Source organism: Strongylocentrotus purpuratus, unplaced genomic scaffold (genome assembly GCF_000002235.5).
Source record: "Strongylocentrotus purpuratus isolate Spur 01 unplaced genomic scaffold, Spur_5.0 spur5_scaffold_14, whole genome shotgun sequence".
NCBI lineage: Eukaryota > Metazoa > Echinodermata > Echinoidea > Camarodonta > Strongylocentrotidae > Strongylocentrotus > Strongylocentrotus purpuratus.
The window spans coordinates 5,287,433-5,301,195 of record NW_022145599.1 but is presented as its reverse complement, the minus strand read 5'-3'; the positions used below and the strand labels follow the sequence as shown (position 1 = coordinate 5,301,195).

General features: G+C 36.0%; 1 protein-coding gene across 1 annotated transcript in view; it reads right to left on the bottom strand.

Moving 5' to 3' along the window:
• Nucleotides 1-366: 366 nt before the first annotated feature.
• Nucleotides 367-13,763, bottom strand: part of LOC100891068 — a 32,048-nt gene continuing 18,651 nt past the window's right edge. The window contains exons 2-10 of the mRNA XM_030984032.1: nt 11,426-11,552; nt 10,755-10,954; nt 9,609-9,787; nt 8,665-8,818; nt 7,060-7,151; nt 5,756-5,984; nt 5,123-5,410; nt 4,433-4,590; nt 367-4,081 (exon numbers count right to left, since the gene is read on the bottom strand). Coding sequence (XP_030839892.1) covers nt 3,011-4,081; nt 4,433-4,590; nt 5,123-5,410; nt 5,756-5,984; nt 7,060-7,151; nt 8,665-8,818; nt 9,609-9,787; nt 10,755-10,954; nt 11,426-11,552 — 2,498 coding nt within the window. The 3' untranslated portion in view covers nt 367-3,010. The remainder of the gene's footprint in view (nt 4,082-4,432; nt 4,591-5,122; nt 5,411-5,755; nt 5,985-7,059; nt 7,152-8,664; nt 8,819-9,608; nt 9,788-10,754; nt 10,955-11,425; nt 11,553-13,763) is intronic.

Genomic DNA, 13,763 nt, shown 5'->3' with positions numbered 1-13,763 from the left:
TGAATTAAATGAAAAGCAACCCCCCCCCCTCCCCATTTCTTAAATTCCTGGCTACCCCCTGTCTCATTCCCCTAATTTCAAAACAAAAATCTGCTCTTAATGAGTTACTGCCACAAATGGGATAGGCCTATACGATTTTAAGATGAAGGAATATTATATATCCTCCGTTTATAATCATGATAATGGCAGTGATTTACCTATTACGTGTTTGATCGTGGCACCAAAACTTGTTCCATCTAAAACCATATGCAAAATTTGCCTCCTACGATAAAAGAACTTGCTTCGTATTGGAAAATCAGAGGGGAAAGTATAATAAGCCACACACTTGATAACTCATCCTTTAAAAAAAGTCAACGCAGTCGAAAGTTACTTTTTAGTAATCCTTTATTATGTGAAGTTTACCTAATATATTCAATTAATGAATCACCCTATCTCATAATTTATATCAACATCATATGGCTCTTTCCAAATCTAGAAATTGCACATTTCGTATAATCTTATTCTAGGACAAGTATTTACAATACATTGTTTTAGAATGAACTGAAAATAATTGTATTATATACAACATATAATATACTTATTTCCATATAGATAATTGTGTTTTTAAAGATTTTTCCCCTGAACCTCTTCCATTGTATAAATATGAATACATGAATAGGCAGTTAAATTGCCTAGGTCCGTGTGTCGCATTTTCAGCTCGACTTGATGCATACAAGTTTCACTTTTGTCGATGAATACTACTGAAAACTAACTGTCAATATAATATAGATATCTTTTTATATAAAGAATAAAATTGTAGTTACATATTTATGTACATACCACAACAGATACTAGACGAAACTCGAAGTACAAAAAATTAAGACACGACACATTATATCCGAAAGGAATTTGTACACATCATCAGCTGCTAAAACTTCATGTCATTTATCATTTTCTAATTCTATCAAATAAATTCATTTGCATTGATACCGCAGCGGACCTAAAATATATTTTGGTAAAAAGTATATCCATCCTACAAATATCAGTTTGCAGCTTTTATAAAATGGCAGAAAATGTGTTTTTGGTCCAAGGAGCAGCTCAGTAAAAAAAAAAAAAAAAAATCAAAATGATGTTCGAACTTCCAAAAGAAAATGCATCTTCCGCATGAATTCACTACACCACACCCTAAAGAACGGTTGTAAATACACGTTAGTTCAAGTATAGCTATTTACAGTAGATATCTTACGCGACATTTAGTATTAAACATTTAAGCTGTGATTTGTATACCTTCTAAGAATTTCGTTTTAATAAAATGTACACTTTTAACACATCGGAATCCCTGCTTTGTATAAAAAATGAGAATGCAATCGAATTCAACATATTTACCTGAGAGTAGCAAAGAAGCTATACATTTAACTTCACAGAAAATATTTTAGAGGTCTCGAATCGAATGCACATAGACAATCTGACTATAAAATCAAATGATGTCCCATTTTGAGGTTTAACTAATATGTTTGTTTCACAAACCATATATTTGTTCATGCCATGCTTCCTGTGTAGGGTTCTGAGTAGTTTTGCATGGTGTGAAAAACACGTTGTTTAAATAAACTTTCAATTCAAAAGATGTACCCCTCCTGGTGATTTCTTAAAATGTAAATAATCATCAGTCTTAATTAATACATGATACGCAGGAACTGTTAGAAATATTTCATTCAAACACGAATACACAGGTAATCTTTCATTTGAATAATAATATACTTATAACCATTTCTTTTCCGCTTCCTAGGTAGTCAAGTAATGTTCGTATGATATATTATTTATTCTATATAACCCAAAGGATACAACTGCATTAAGCATTCGCTGAGGTAACGTATGTGTCGATTTGTTTTCAATAATTATTATCTAGTACTGGCCATGACACACATTTCTGAGAAGGAATACATAAATTATTTACAATGAAAAAAAAAACTTTCTATATCAATTCTATGAAAGATTAAATTAAAGAAATTTTTCAAGAGCGTTTAAGTCTCAGGACATTTTATTCATCTTCATGCACTGTCGAAGCATAATGGCAAGGCACTAATTTAAAAGTCGTTGAAATTACATGACAGTACCCCAAGTGGTAGAAAAGGTCCGAGGGCTTCATAAGAATTACAATACACTATAAATTCGTGTTCTAGGTTACCTATGGATTAAGTGGAAATGAAGTATGGGTAGAAAATCATATACAAGAGAGGGGGCATCAAGGAGTTCGCTTGATCTAACAGTGGAATAACTAAACGTAGAAGAAAATGAGAAAGCAAAACAAAAAATCAAATTAAATTGCCTCTAAACAGAAGTTTGACTCTTGCCGACCTGCAAGCACGTTTAAATGTCTCGAATCGCATACTTACAACGAAAACACATTAAATTACCACACACTTGCATTCTAACGGCACCGTTTTATAAGGCACAAACTTCTTTTCTGTATATCTGCATCATACCTAGGGCAATGATTAAGCCTTAAATGCGGCCTATAGGCAGTTTATGCATCATGTTATACTTTACGTTATAAGTATGGACACGAAAGGCACGGACGTTGATAAAAAAAAAAGAGGGGACGTTGGACCCCAATCCCATTTGTCACCGTATTTATCTAAATGCAGTTTTTATCTTCCTCTTTTATGTTGGAAAATCTCTAGAGTTGGTCCAGTGACATTGCCATTGGTGTAGCAAAACTGGAGGGTATATTGAACTGTTTTACTTATAGCCTTGATATATTGATTGACACTTTGATTAATTGTAATGTGTTTACAATTCATGTGTCAAGGTTATCATTAAGATAATATCAAATCAGAGATAGCATGTAAAATCAGACACCCGTATTCATACCACAGAATAGCCGTCGGGATAAAGAAATAACTTGGGTCTCCATTATGCCCAAGGTTCATGACCTCCACTTGCAGTACTCTGTTCATGGCAGGACTCCTTCCTTTCATTGCAGAGCAAATATTTAAAGTGTTTCTCCATATAGGAATTCAGAACGAACAATTTAAACAATTTCCTCCGACATTGATAACCCATGAGCTCGCTCTCTCTGCAGGCTTTTTACCTTTTCTTCATCCTGCGACTTTGTGAGACCAGGCATAGAGGGCGCGCTATCATGCTTAGTCTGCTTTCCCAGGTCTTGTTTGTCATATTTTAGTGCGTTTCCTTGATCCGGATGTGTTTGCTTTTGATTGTTTATGGGGTGGTTTGGAGCTATGGTCTGCTTGGAGTAGTGAGCAATGTCTTCACCACTTCTGTCAGAGCACGACGACGAGGACTGCATGACTTCAGAGTGGGGTACGTAAGGAGACACGCATTTCTGCGCTTTTCCAGGAAAACCAGACGGGTGGCAAGGAACTTTCCTTTTGTCTCCTGGTTCATGCTTGTTCTGTGGCACACCTGAGGTTTGATCGAAACCTGCATTGTCCTTCTTAACGCTGTCGCCAAAGGATGTTGGTGAATCGTGCAACGAGGGACTATCACTTACTCCTGCCACTGTATAATTACCAATGTTCTCTGTAACGTAATCATCAGACGAAGACGCATCATGAGAGTTGCTTGCAACCTTCCTATCACTTCCGGTTGGCGAATCTAGATAGGAACTGAGAGGAACGTATCCGCTTACACCAGTCTGGGTATAATCGTTGATAGGATCATTAGCTTGCAGATGTTCCTGTAGATTGTCGTGAGCTATGTACATATCGCCAGACGATGACAACGGTGGTGAAATATCCCCGTCCTCAACATCACTAGAGGACATGGTATCAATAGCAGAATCCGACTTGGAGCTGATCTCACTACCCGGATGTTTGGAGTTAGAATTACCTTCCGCTAAGTAATCATGCGTCACCTGAGCGAGGTCAATTTCATCGATATCATCGACCATGGTCAAGCCTTGTTGAAGTAATGACGTCATCAAAGGAATCTCATGTTCGTATCTTGGGCTTGGGACGAAGCTAGGACTCCAGGGCGGAAGTTCATGTGGGCTGTGAACACCTGGTGAGGGGGCATCAAAGATCTCCTTCTCATGGCGAAGACATGGCTCATACGACACCTGACGATCAAAAGCTGGTTTCTGTAAATGTTACATAATGATAAATCAAAGGCATTAATTTGTGGAATTATTACATTATTTAATAATTCATGTGCTGGTTCCCTAAAACTATAGGTGTTACATTTATAACTATCTTTCGATCATAATCATCGGTTGCCGATTGATAAAACAATTATATAAATGTATGAATATATTGATAGACTTTTCTATCGATTTATCTATTCACTACTAAAAAAATCCATCATTACATTGGGGTTCAAATTAAATATATTCAGCAGCCATTTTGTTTGAATCGTAACGGAGGAAATTATATCAGGACTAACAAATCATTGTATCTGTTCATTCATAGATGCACGTAATAATTGCTCTTACCAAGACTTTGTTGTGTTCAAGATTGAAGCTATCCTTGAATTGGGGCTTCAGCCATCGCAATTTGATGTACTTCCATTTAGCTATGAGGAGGACAGTGACGACCAGAATGAGAACCACCACTCCGACAAGAAGAAGAAACCATAGATTGAAACCAGAACCTGGAAGTAAAATAAAAAAAGCAATTTTGATCAATAATCACAAACAAATTACATTATTGTTGCTATTTATAGTACTGGTCTTCTACCCCGTTTAGCTCTGAATCTTAAACGTTTTGCAAAATTGTCTAAAGCACTAGACCTCCACTTGAATCTTTATAATTGTCTTAGAATTTCATAGTCATAACTAGTCTGTCGTTGTGCTATTTGGCATCGTTCTGCCCAAAATGACTACGGGTCATTTCGGTCTCATTTGGCTTAATCTTTACTTGTATGATATTTTTAACGCACCAACAAGCACCCACTGAAAATGAGCACATATAAGTTCAATCCATTATTAGCAATACGTCCTCACTAATTTTGATCATGCAGAATATCGTCATAGAAAATTAGAAGTAGATGATTGAAATTAATAAATTTAATGCGTCCATTTAAAGCAGAAAATGCGACATCCCAAAGGATCTGCATTTGTTTTTATTTCACTTAAAAGCATATTTGAAGATCCTCAGCAACAGATCCCTATTATTATACCTACCGCTTTGATGGATATCGTTTGAATAAATCAGAGCTATTCCGTTCTGGTTCATCCCATAATCCTTCCTCAATAATGGCGTCACTTGAACTTTCATCACGTGACCTTCAACATCCAACCAGGTGTTCTCCGATTCGATCACGTGATATTCCCTTTCCTGGTCATCAGTCCACGTGATACGATATCCCATGATGCAGTCTGGGTAGTGCGTAGGAGGCTGCCACTCTATGACGGTCTTATCATCTTGGTCTGCAGAGACGGAGACTAAGCGGGGTTGAGATCCTCGCTCGTCTGATTTTAGAAATTAGAAAAAGACACAGTGCTGAAACTCAATTATGTCTAAGAGGATCATTAAAATGACTAATAATATTATAATAATAAGCTCACCTGGTATACTGATAAATATTTGAATATGTGTATAACTAAAAGTTTGTATTCCTTATTATCATCTACGCCTATGATGTAAACAATCGGCAATATTACGAAATTGAAATCGCGCCTTTGATAAGAAGAAAAAAAAGAAAAGAACAACAATAAAAACATAGCGTTCTTATGGGGGTTTGTAGTTCACTATAGAGTGAATGAATATAAATAAATTGATATGAATAGTCGTGTAAGGTGTAAAATAATACTTACCGACAATATGCCTTTTCAACTGCAGAGGGACGATGTTCCTCGTTCCTCCAGCAGAATTGTTTGCAAAAACCACCACATCGTAATCTTCCCATCTACTCAGACCTTTCAAAGACACCGTAGTGGATGATGTATTTATAGTGCTGCTGATAAAGATATCTCGGGATTCCCATAGTATAGCCCGCACCTCGTAGAAGAGTAGATCTCCATTCCAATGCTCTTCATCTACAGCCTTTGAGGGAAAAAAAATGTTTTAAAAATTATGGTTAATATGATATATGAATTATACAAAATGTAATCGATTTTTGATCCATCGCAGAAATGGAGGTTTGCAGTAATTATATAGTCATGAATACGTTTACTAAATATTAGATTTAATCTTTTTACACACATCATTTTGAATCAACAGAACAGTCAGACTCCGATGCCTACAAAAATAGACTTTCCATATCCCGAACAAATTGATGACTACCCATTTTTGGAAGAGCAAGGAAGCTCGTTTAATTCATGAATAAAGTTATAAGATGTTTGGCTCTGTGACAGGCTTATAAGCCTTCAAACAAAGTCAACGTCCTCACTGTGGTGACCCGTCGTAACCCCCTTTACTCCTGCGCACGCGTAGAGTGCAATTAACACATCACTGAGTGATCAATTTGCAAGGCGGTACCTACTTAGGCTATTTAAAAATCAAACGGTTCCATATCCGTACTAACCAATAAAATGTCAATTTTACATAATTTTATATATTCTGCTTCAGCAAGACCCTATATTTACAGGTTTTTTAAGAGGTCAACTAGCAAACACAAAATTAACCCATATTCAATAACGACGTTAAAGGGCCCATGACATCGAAACACAAGAGTATTCCTGTTGGTGTGCAGTCCTGCATACATCTCATAATTATTTTGATATGTGAACTTCTGAATTTATTTCATAGATATTGAAATATTTGTTTTAAAGCTAATCTGTAGCTCTGGTATATGGAATTGTATTTCGAGACACAAAGGAAAGCACTGGCTCAGATCAATTCAGAATCAACAACGGTTGTATGAATTAAGAGGATATGGAAATACTAATACAAATTCCTATAAATCACTAGAGTGAGGAGCGAAAACACTTTTTGTTACGCACTTGTAGGTTATACTAGCTCAATTCCATATTTGGCTGTGCTTATTACGGGTTTTATACATTTTCTACCGATTCGGTAGATGTCAATCATTTTTATTTTAGAACATTTAATGTACATAAAATTCGTTTGATTTTATAAGCATTTTTGTTTTCTAATCAAAAGAACTCAAGATACATACCTTCCACTTAATCACAATCCCTCTTTGGTCAGGTTCAGCGCATGAAAAATCACTGTCAACGAGCTCCAGATCACTTGGTCCCATCGACGGAGCTGAACATAAGACAAGAGAGAGAAAGAAAGAATAACATTATTTATAATTGGGTTTTTACTTCGAAAACTTCTGGGAAATTTAACTTGAATTATCTTTGGGGTCAAAATTTAATCCCAAAGGGCAATCCAACCCTTGTGATAAGTTGATTTGTTTATAAGCAGAGAAATAACAGAAACAGAATGGCAAAAGTTTGAAATTAATCGGACCAATAGTAAGGAAGTTATGAATGTTTGAAATATGAGATCACTAAGTCTATGCGAATCTCAAATTGTTGGTTTGGTCAGTTGATTGTAACTCTCCCATTTGCCGTTTACATATCTCGTAAGTTCCCTCTTCCCTTGGGGTGCTACTAAAAAAATATTATAGATAGCATATTATTATAGGTCCTCTAAAAGGAAAAGACCCTCCTGAGCAATGAAATTTCGAACAAATTAAATTTTAGACATTTTATACAATATGTTGGAACAAATTGGAAAGTAGTGCGGCACTACATTAAATCGACGTAATACCGCTTCTGCCAATTTGAGGTGTCCAAGATTACAACATTCAAACATTCATAACTTTCTTATATTTAGTCAGATTTAATTGATACTTTCATCAGTTTGCTTCTCTGATTTTTCTGCTTTCTTTTAGAGTAATTGTATTTGGGTTTAATTTTCCTGAAATGATATGAACCTCAATATTCTATACAACAAATGACTTCAGAACCTTCAGCAAAGGTTAATTTATTTATCGTCTGAAGCGTTGGAAATACACAAGATGTACCTTTTGCAAGTTGAAACAAAAAATATATCAAAACTCTTAATATTTTCGGTCTCAATAATCTCTTGATGTTTGATGTTATGTTCGAATGTATCACCTAGCCATACTTATTAACAATCAATAGGCACATTACAAGCAAAAATATAGTAAACCGGTAACATGTTAAATATTACAGCTTTGTCCATGTATAGAGTCATGGTATTATCTTAAATAGTAATTAAAAGGTAATAAACTGTTAATACACCATCTATACATGTTAAACTTGTAGACTGGCAGTCAATTTAGAAAAATCGACTCAACAAAGTCAACGAACTCGATCATAGTATTACCCCCACCCCGTCACAGGGTCACCTGAAACAAAACAAAAAAGGGTTTTCATGCCCATGAATTCGTGTTCGTGCCAGGAGAAAAAACATTCTTGGAGACACGACTCGCCTTGAAATTAGTAAAAAAAAAATAGGGGCAAATGCATTTTTTGTGAAGGGGGGGGGGTCCCATTCCTTTACAAGCAAAGTTCAAAAAAGTAATATCGTGCAAAAAAAAGGGGGGGTCCAAGGCAAACACATGCAGGTTTCCAATACACATAAATCTCTAACAACTATATAGAAAAGGGTATTCGGAGCCCCGTGACCCTCACTCTACAGATCCGCCCAAGTAATGTAATTAGGTTTTGCCTTCAACTCTTTATAAAATCAAACCAGTAAGAAGGACAAAAACTGATCATTTCACCTTAACAAAGAATAAACTCACGTTTTTCGAGTGTTCGTACAAGCTCCTTGGATGTAGCAGGACCCCAGACGGTGGGGGGATAGACGGCAGATCTTACTCGGATGATGTAACGAGTTGCAGGGACAAGGTCGTATATCCTCTGTATCCTAGACAGATCGTGCTTTATGGCGTAGTTCTACAAAGAATAGGTGAAGCACAACAAATCCCATCATTAATGATTCCAATTCAGTCTTTTAATCTTGTGTAAAGAGAGCGTTTGGATGGAATTCATTAAGAATTCAAAAGCCGTACGACTAAATTAACGCGGAGATAATTGAACCGAAGTCCCACACCTGAGATTATTGTAAACCGAACGCCACAATGTTGGTGAATTGTCACAGGAAACGACAAAGCTCATTTTCCTTTTCTTTCTTTGAAAAATTGTCTGGACATCCTTTTTTAAGCAGGCCTCTCCTGCTTGGAACACCTTCTAAACGCGATTGATTTATAATCTATATTTTGACAGTTAAACATTTTGCTGAAAAGGCAGTTATATTGATCTCTTGATGTTTGTATCATTTGACTTTAAGCGTTGCGTGAGTCATTTGCCAAGGGCATGCTATCAATAATATTACTCGACTTGTTGAATGTGCCCTTTGCGCTCCCGTAGCTTCGACAGTTATTAATTTTCACTACCATTATGAGATGTGATAATATTTTCAGAGTAAATTATAATAAAATATTAAATATAATAAAACAAAAAAATACTGATAACAGTCACATTTGCAAAAATACATGTTTCGTTGTGTTTTTAATTGTAATTATTATTATTACACAGGTTATTGGATTCAATTGCTGATCCGCCCATGATAGTGCAAACGCTCCGCTCTTTTGGGGGTATTCAGGCAAGGCGCCAAAATACCATAATCATTTTGTCGCCCCCTCCCCATCCCAACCCTTCCTCCACTCATGATGGATTTACATACCCGTATTGTGATGTTGGTGTCGAATTCCCTGACGCTGACTTGGTATTTATGATTGACGAATTGCCTGAGGAGCTGTAGATCGAGCCCGGGATAGTGGTTGTCCGTTGGGTATATCAGTCGGAAAGAAAGCTCTTCAGACGTCACCTCCATGTGAGTGATTGGCGGGGCACTCAATATCACTGGTTTAAAAAAAAAAAAATCAATTTTAGTTAAATTTATTGGTCATGAATAAGAATCAAACAACAAGTGTCATAAAAAATCATCATCTGGCTGTTTACTTTAACAAAAATAAAAAGTGTGAAATAACCATGTATTAAATAACAATTGAGAATCACATATTGAAAATATATACATAGTATATATGTCAGAGTCAGACATAGATATACAAATTCTAAATGTCCTTGTTCGAATACACCAAGTAAACATTACAATGAAGTTTAGATAGTGATTGGAAAACTGGCACAAAATAAATAGAAATACTCTTTTGTGATGTTTTATTTCAATTTTGCTTGAAGCTGTGTTATGTTCCCCTGATTCTCAAACATTAGCTGATGATTTAATGAACTATAAGATAAAGATTTATTTTGATCTTGTACCTCTTATTCTCTGTGTACATGAGAATGAAATAAGGCCTAAAATAAAAACTTGTTGCATTGCCCTTTGCGACCGACCCAAAAATCTGAAAATCTACGGTCGGCATTTTAAAAAAGTTTTTTTTTGTAAACGTTTTTTACATTTTTTTTAATTTAATGAATAACAAAATATGTATTTTGTTTGTTTAAATGGGATATAATTGCATAAAATCAAATTATTCCAAAATTCTCACTGGTGCAAACCATGGATAATTATGAGGTGAAAAAGATATCAATGGAATGATGACGTTGAAAGACATGTATTAATGCATTAAAAACTGAGAAATGTCAGTCAAAAGAGGGTGGGGAAAAAAATTCAAATCTGAAAAATATCGGCCCAGCGACAAAAAAAAAGTTAAAAATAAAAAAAACTTTTCCGACCGACCGACCCATGTTTTGGCACCCAAAGGGCAATGCAACAAGTTTTTATTTTAGGCCTAAGCCAAAGGATCGCCCCTCATGAATACGTCTGATAGGTTAATTGTTCTATAAATAAACTGTACATCATTTCTACCTGATTTGAGTGGATCTCTTTGAAATTTTCTGCCTCGACACTTCTCCGTGCCATTAGTGATATAGTCAATACGGAATCTTTTGAATCCTCTGAAATCATCATCGTCTTTGAACAGCGCCCTCACGCTACAGGAAGTAGTGGACACGTTGGCACATTCTTCTATCGGCTCCCAATGCTGTACAACGTCATGAGCAGTGAATCTGATTACAAACAGAGATCGACGGTCAAAGTTTCATCTAAGAATGGCAGACCTTTACCTCTAATGAAATAGCACCTCTTTATTAACGACAGTATCGTGGAAGTACACCGTTACTCCTGCTCAATTTGTTATAGAATATAATTTAGAACATGTCGATGTAGGAAAAATTATTATCATCGTTATATTTTTTTTCCTGATCGAAATTTAGTCAATTTAAGCTGTTTGTAATCTATGGATCGTTCAATCTATTAAAGAGCCTTATCATTCAATGGTAGGCCTATACCACTTTATACCCCTTGTGGACCGTCATTCATTGAATGTTTTACGTCCCCCCCCCCCCCCCCCCTGTTTTGTCTAACCTTGTTTCCCTTATTATTTCATGTCTTAAATTATCGTACAAGAAAATCCAACCCAATGCAAGACCATAGTACAGGAACTTGGGAATGTCAGTGAGGATGTTACTTGAACTTACTTTTTAGCATAGTGGAGCGAGTAGATCACCTGACTACCTGGTTCGGTGTTAGCAACGGCATCCCACGACATGCTGCAGTTGAAATCCAGACATGATAAAGTGCCTTGGAGGTACACACACGCAGATTCTGGTAGAAAATACAAAATAAGGGATTGTCATCAATGGGTCTGATCTGATCACATGCAAGCGGAGAGAAATCTTGACTGCCTTCGCAAGGCTTGACACCATTATTATCTAAATTGACTCGTTACCCACGTGGAACACACATTAATGTGACGGGTCATGGATTCTCTTGCGGAGGTTGGGGCAGGGGATCGAGTAGGAAAAGTTTCTCAGAAGCTTTTTTTTGTAATCACATTTTCAGGTGCTTCCCCGGTCCAACCGTTTATGATTCAGATGTTTTGAGTTCAACACCCCAAAACGTATTATAACAAGAAATTGTCATTGATAGACACTGTATGAAATGGTGAGTATTTAACAGGAGCCTCGCGAGTAAGACTTGAAGTGTTTACAACTCCATTAGATTAGATAATAATAATGATAACAATGACAAATCTTTATATAGTGCATAACACAGAGGCTAAATTGTATGTCTCGGTGCGCTTTAAGAAAAAAACAATGTACTGGGTTCATGATTCTGATAATTTAGTGGTGATGAAGAGATACTGTATGTCTTCAGAGAATTGATTACAGTTTTATAGGATCCTATACTTTCCAGTTGTTCAGGCAACTTGTTCCACACAAAAGCGGCTGTATATGACAAAGACCTTTCCCCGTATGGCATGGTTTGTGGAACACAAAGCAGATAGTTGGAACTGGAACGTAGCATTCTATCAGGTTTATATGCATTTGTTCCTCTAACAGTCTATTTTCAAATTCTTAGAATGTTGTTGCGCAACGCTTTCATTTAATAGGCTTACCATTAAGCCCGTGCAGCAGAATATTTTATAAACTTTTTTGTTTATTTTCATTATTTTACTGAAAGTTGGAGACGTACGGTACTAGTTTGATTTTCTAGCGTATACCGCGTAACAATGGAGCATGATATCGCATATGATAGATTTTAAAAATAAGTCTTCTTTGGAGAAAAAATAAATATCATTCTCAAATACAGAAAATTGTATCTGCAGGTGTCCCGGGTATAAAGAATGCACAAGTTTCACATTGCATGCCTTCTTTTTAAAGAGATCGTTTAACAATGTTAAATCTGAGATACACGGCCCTATGTGTTATCAGTGTCTGTGATATGGTGTAATATTGAAGCCTTAAAAAAATTGCGCTTCAAAATGATCAAGAAGTGCGTCAAAAAAGTAAAATTCTTTGAGTGACCGGTTTTACCATACTCGTTTCCCCCAATAGACTGTAGTGTCATGAAAACCGTCAGGCGAACGGTTTTCAAAATTTGTAATTCCAATCATAAATAACTTGATAATCAGACAGGCGATCGGCTTGTAAAAGTCATGGGGTTCCTGACTGACCTAAAGGTTTATAATTTTCATTGCATCATGAGCTAAATCCAGAATTTTGTTTCAGAATTTGAGAGAAAGTTACCGGATCCCTTTAACACGGACAGATATAAATATTGTGAATTATTTAAAGGAGTTCGAGAAATATAAATATTATATATGCTTAATCAGGGATGTGAGTAACTTTTGGCTCATATTTTTCTATTCGAAAGTAAAATGCACTGGACGTTGTGAATGTCTTATGATATATAAAACCTGCATTCTAAGCCTTTTATCACTTTATGGTAAATATTAAAGCAGTACTGCACTATTTGTAGCTACTTGCGCCCTCTATATAGCAAACAATGCCTAAGCCGGACCCATGGTCCTTTTTTTCTTATGTCAATTGAGAGCTGATTTAATGAGATAACCACCCGTCAGTGACCACGCAGGGAGGTCTAATCCCTCCTTGCCAAACTAGTGCAAATAAGTTTCAGCACAAATTAAAGTTTTATAATTAAGTAAAGTCAATGTACGCTCGCGATTTATATCACGAAACATCAATGACATAATGAAAACGCTTTGCTAGATTTTGACAAGAATTTCAGGTTAAACCTGTGGTCAAATAATAAGTCGTACCAATCAAAAAGGTACAAATCGGTTTATATTGGAATAACTGCCACGATCAAACAGTTCAGGAATCATCCTTGCAATATTTTGTTGTTTTTTTTTTGCAATATATCCTTACGGGTGGATTCACCATCGACTTTCCCGGAGCAAAGTACACATAACGGTCTAATTTAATCCATGTTAGCACACATGATTACGTAACATTGCGCAATTTAATTATTGGATGTTCACACGTGTTTATGACTAGTGAGGTACTCACGGTT